Source organism: Trametes versicolor (assembly GCF_000271585.1).
Source record: "Trametes versicolor FP-101664 SS1 unplaced genomic scaffold TRAVEscaffold_169, whole genome shotgun sequence".
NCBI classification, from domain to species: domain Eukaryota; kingdom Fungi; phylum Basidiomycota; class Agaricomycetes; order Polyporales; family Polyporaceae; genus Trametes; species Trametes versicolor.
Genome location: NW_007360489.1, coordinates 1 through 2,693, shown reverse-complemented (window position 1 = coordinate 2,693; position 2,693 = coordinate 1). Strand labels below are relative to the sequence as shown.

General features: G+C 56.9%; 2 protein-coding genes across 2 annotated transcripts; one reads left to right on the top strand and one right to left on the bottom strand.

The window, feature by feature from the left end:
* Positions 1-15: 15 nt before the first annotated feature.
* TRAVEDRAFT_54779 (uncharacterized protein) lies at positions 16-354 on the top strand (the record flags this gene model as incomplete). Its single annotated transcript, XM_008047716.1, has 1 exon — positions 16-354. A coding segment is annotated over one exon (339 nt), but the record flags the coding sequence as incomplete, so codon positions are not given.
* A 787-nt stretch (positions 355-1,141) lies between these two features.
* TRAVEDRAFT_54778 (uncharacterized protein) lies at positions 1,142-2,100 on the bottom strand (the record flags this gene model as incomplete). The annotated part of the gene is made up of 3 exons (XM_008047715.1): positions 1,142-1,669; positions 1,730-1,814; positions 1,874-2,100. The coding sequence occupies 3 exons, from the start codon at positions 2,098-2,100 to the stop codon at positions 1,142-1,144; spliced, it is 840 nt and encodes a 279-aa protein (XP_008045906.1).
* Between the last annotated feature and the right edge of the window lie 593 nt (positions 2,101-2,693).

Below are 2,693 nucleotides of genomic sequence, written 5' to 3'. Positions count from 1 at the left end.
ATGTGGGGAGAAGTCTCGTTCAGCTATGGCACCGTATCCCTCGATCACAACTTGCGGCCACGCCACACCATTGCCACCGAAATCCAGGGTCTCTACGACCGTGCCTCCGGCTATGATGAGCAAGCGCAGGACGCGCAGGAGGAGCTCGAGAGCGAGGACCCGGAGATGGTTCGGACCCTCACGCCAGAGGGCCTGAGGACGCACCAGGAGCACATGGCGCTCCTCGCTCGCGAGGTGGCATCCTGCGAGACCATGCGTGACCAGCTCGAAATGCAGGCACGCTTGCTGGAGGAGGCGCAGGCTCTCGGCATGACCGACGAAGAGTGGCGCGCGCACTATCTTGATGGGATGTGAGAGAACTCGGTGAGTGCGTCAGGTTATATGTGTGTACAGGATTACTCACTGTTTCGCAGAGGTAGGGTCCAACAATACGATAGGGATTCATGGCGCATATCTCCTCAACTAAAGCATGTTCTGTCCAGATTCGGTGTCTGTTTTGTTTTGTTTTCTATCCAAAACCGTGCATATCCGCTCGTGCTATGATGACTGTCGACAATATGTATGGGTCCGGGGCCCTCGTGATACTGCAATACATGTGCCAAGGACGGTGTTGATCCTTCATAATGACCCGGATACTATGAAACCCCGCGCTCTCAGGTGATATAACGGGTGCAATGTCAGTCTAATCACCGGAACTCATCTGCGAAACTCCACACGTGTGGTGTTTCGCGCCCTGATATCTCTCCCGAAGCCGGAAACACCACACGTGTGATGTTTCGCACCCCCGACGGAGGACAGTACACCGCGAAACAGCACACGTGTGGAGTTTCGCGCCCTGATATATAGACTGACATTGCGAAACAGCACACGTGTGGAGTTTCGCGCCCCGACATCCCGCCGTACACCGCGAAATAGCACACGTGTGGAGTTTCGCAGGTGAGCGCCTCTAGATATTCCAACACCTTCGCTCGCACCCACACCGTCCTACTTACGGTAGAGCACGGTAGAGTAGAACATCGAATATATATTACCGACTATGTGGTGGGGTTTCAATGTATAGACTCGTCGTCATGCATTCTATGTTCATCATATGAGGGCGTAACTGTACAACGTGCCTATCCAACGCCGTTGCCAACGGCTATCACTGCAAGAGTTTCTCGACCAGATCATCTCTACCACATGCACGTAGGCGCTCCAGCAGCACATCCATGTTGCCATTCTCAATGACCCTGTCCAACAGCCTATCAGCCATGCTCAACGTCGTATTCTTGATCGTGTTCAACATGACCGCACTGTCCGGTCCAATGTGACTGCGCAGGAAGGCGTCCTCGCTGTTCTCGAGGAAGTCTGCAAAGTAGTGGTTGACAGCAGCGTGGTCGAAGGGCGCACAGAGCAATCGGCCGGGAGTATCGGGAAATTCGATCAAAGGGGGGCCTCGGAGGGTAGGCAGACTGAGGGCGATGAAGCTAGAAGGGGTCGCATTGTCCCATGGCGCCCAGGGGAGAGCAAAGCACTCGAGGGCGTTGAGAGCCTCCCAGTCTTTGCAGATCGTGTCGTCGTCGCCGACATGGAACTGGAACTGGTAGACCACAAAGTCTCCCTTTTTGAGACGAACAATGCCATCGCTATAGTCCCAGCGACGGCCTCCAGGCGGCGAGGCTTGCTGGAGCTGGGAATATATATCAGATGCTCAGCGCAATGGCAGTAAAGGCGGAGCTGCACCACCGACCTCTGTCGTGTTAAAGTGAGGCACAAGCAGCCTGGGGTGATTGTCCCATGGATTTCTGGCGACACCGAGTGCTGCCCGGGGAATCCTGTGGGACATTATTTCAGTGACCGCGTGAGCAACCGGTGACACTGGGTTAGTACTCACCCGTCTCGAGTGAACAAGATGACGTTGTTGCACGGGGTCCTGCCCCGCTGCACTGCATCCGTCGACGACACTTTGCTTAGCACTTGTGCGTGCGAGCCGAACACCAGGATCGGAGTCTTCTCCTTGCGCCGGTTCTGCACCAGAACACGGAGGGTGAGCAGGGCGCGACCGTACGTTTTATTGGCGCGTATGATCTCGTGGCTGGCAGACGCAGCGGTCCCGGTCATTGTCCTCACGTAGTGATCCCTGAGCGCTCCTGGATCTATGGTGTTCATCAAGGACTCTAATCTGTCGAAGAAAACACGTCGTTAGAAGTCTGCACACAGGTCGCCAAGCTACGGTGATGCACTCAAGCCTCCCGTAACGGCCGCTAGGACGCTAGGGTCGAAGGGCCGAGAGGACGAGACCCGAGAAGTGACTTGTGTGTGTGGGGGTTTCCGAGTACGATCCCGAGTTCCCTACGAACGCGGATGCGCGGGGGACGACGGGGGTCGAGCGAGCTTATCGCTCCTGACCCGGGGGTAGGGGATTGCGCGGACGCTAGTCGGGGGATGCGACGCGGGGCGGGGTACCAGTGCGCGATGGCCTCTGAGGAGTACTCACTGTAATTGACGTGGTCGAGGGCGTAAGGGCGCTGTCGGGGAGGCTCGCGAACGCAGTCGCGGTCACAGTCGCAGACGCGGGCGCAAATGCAAACTTGAGCTCTGAAGGGGTAAGAGAAAGTGCATTTCCCGGTGCGTCGGGGCCCGCGTATATACAGGAGGGGCCGGAGCCGTACGGGAAGATAAGAAATGAAAGGTGCACCTGTCGCGCACAGCGC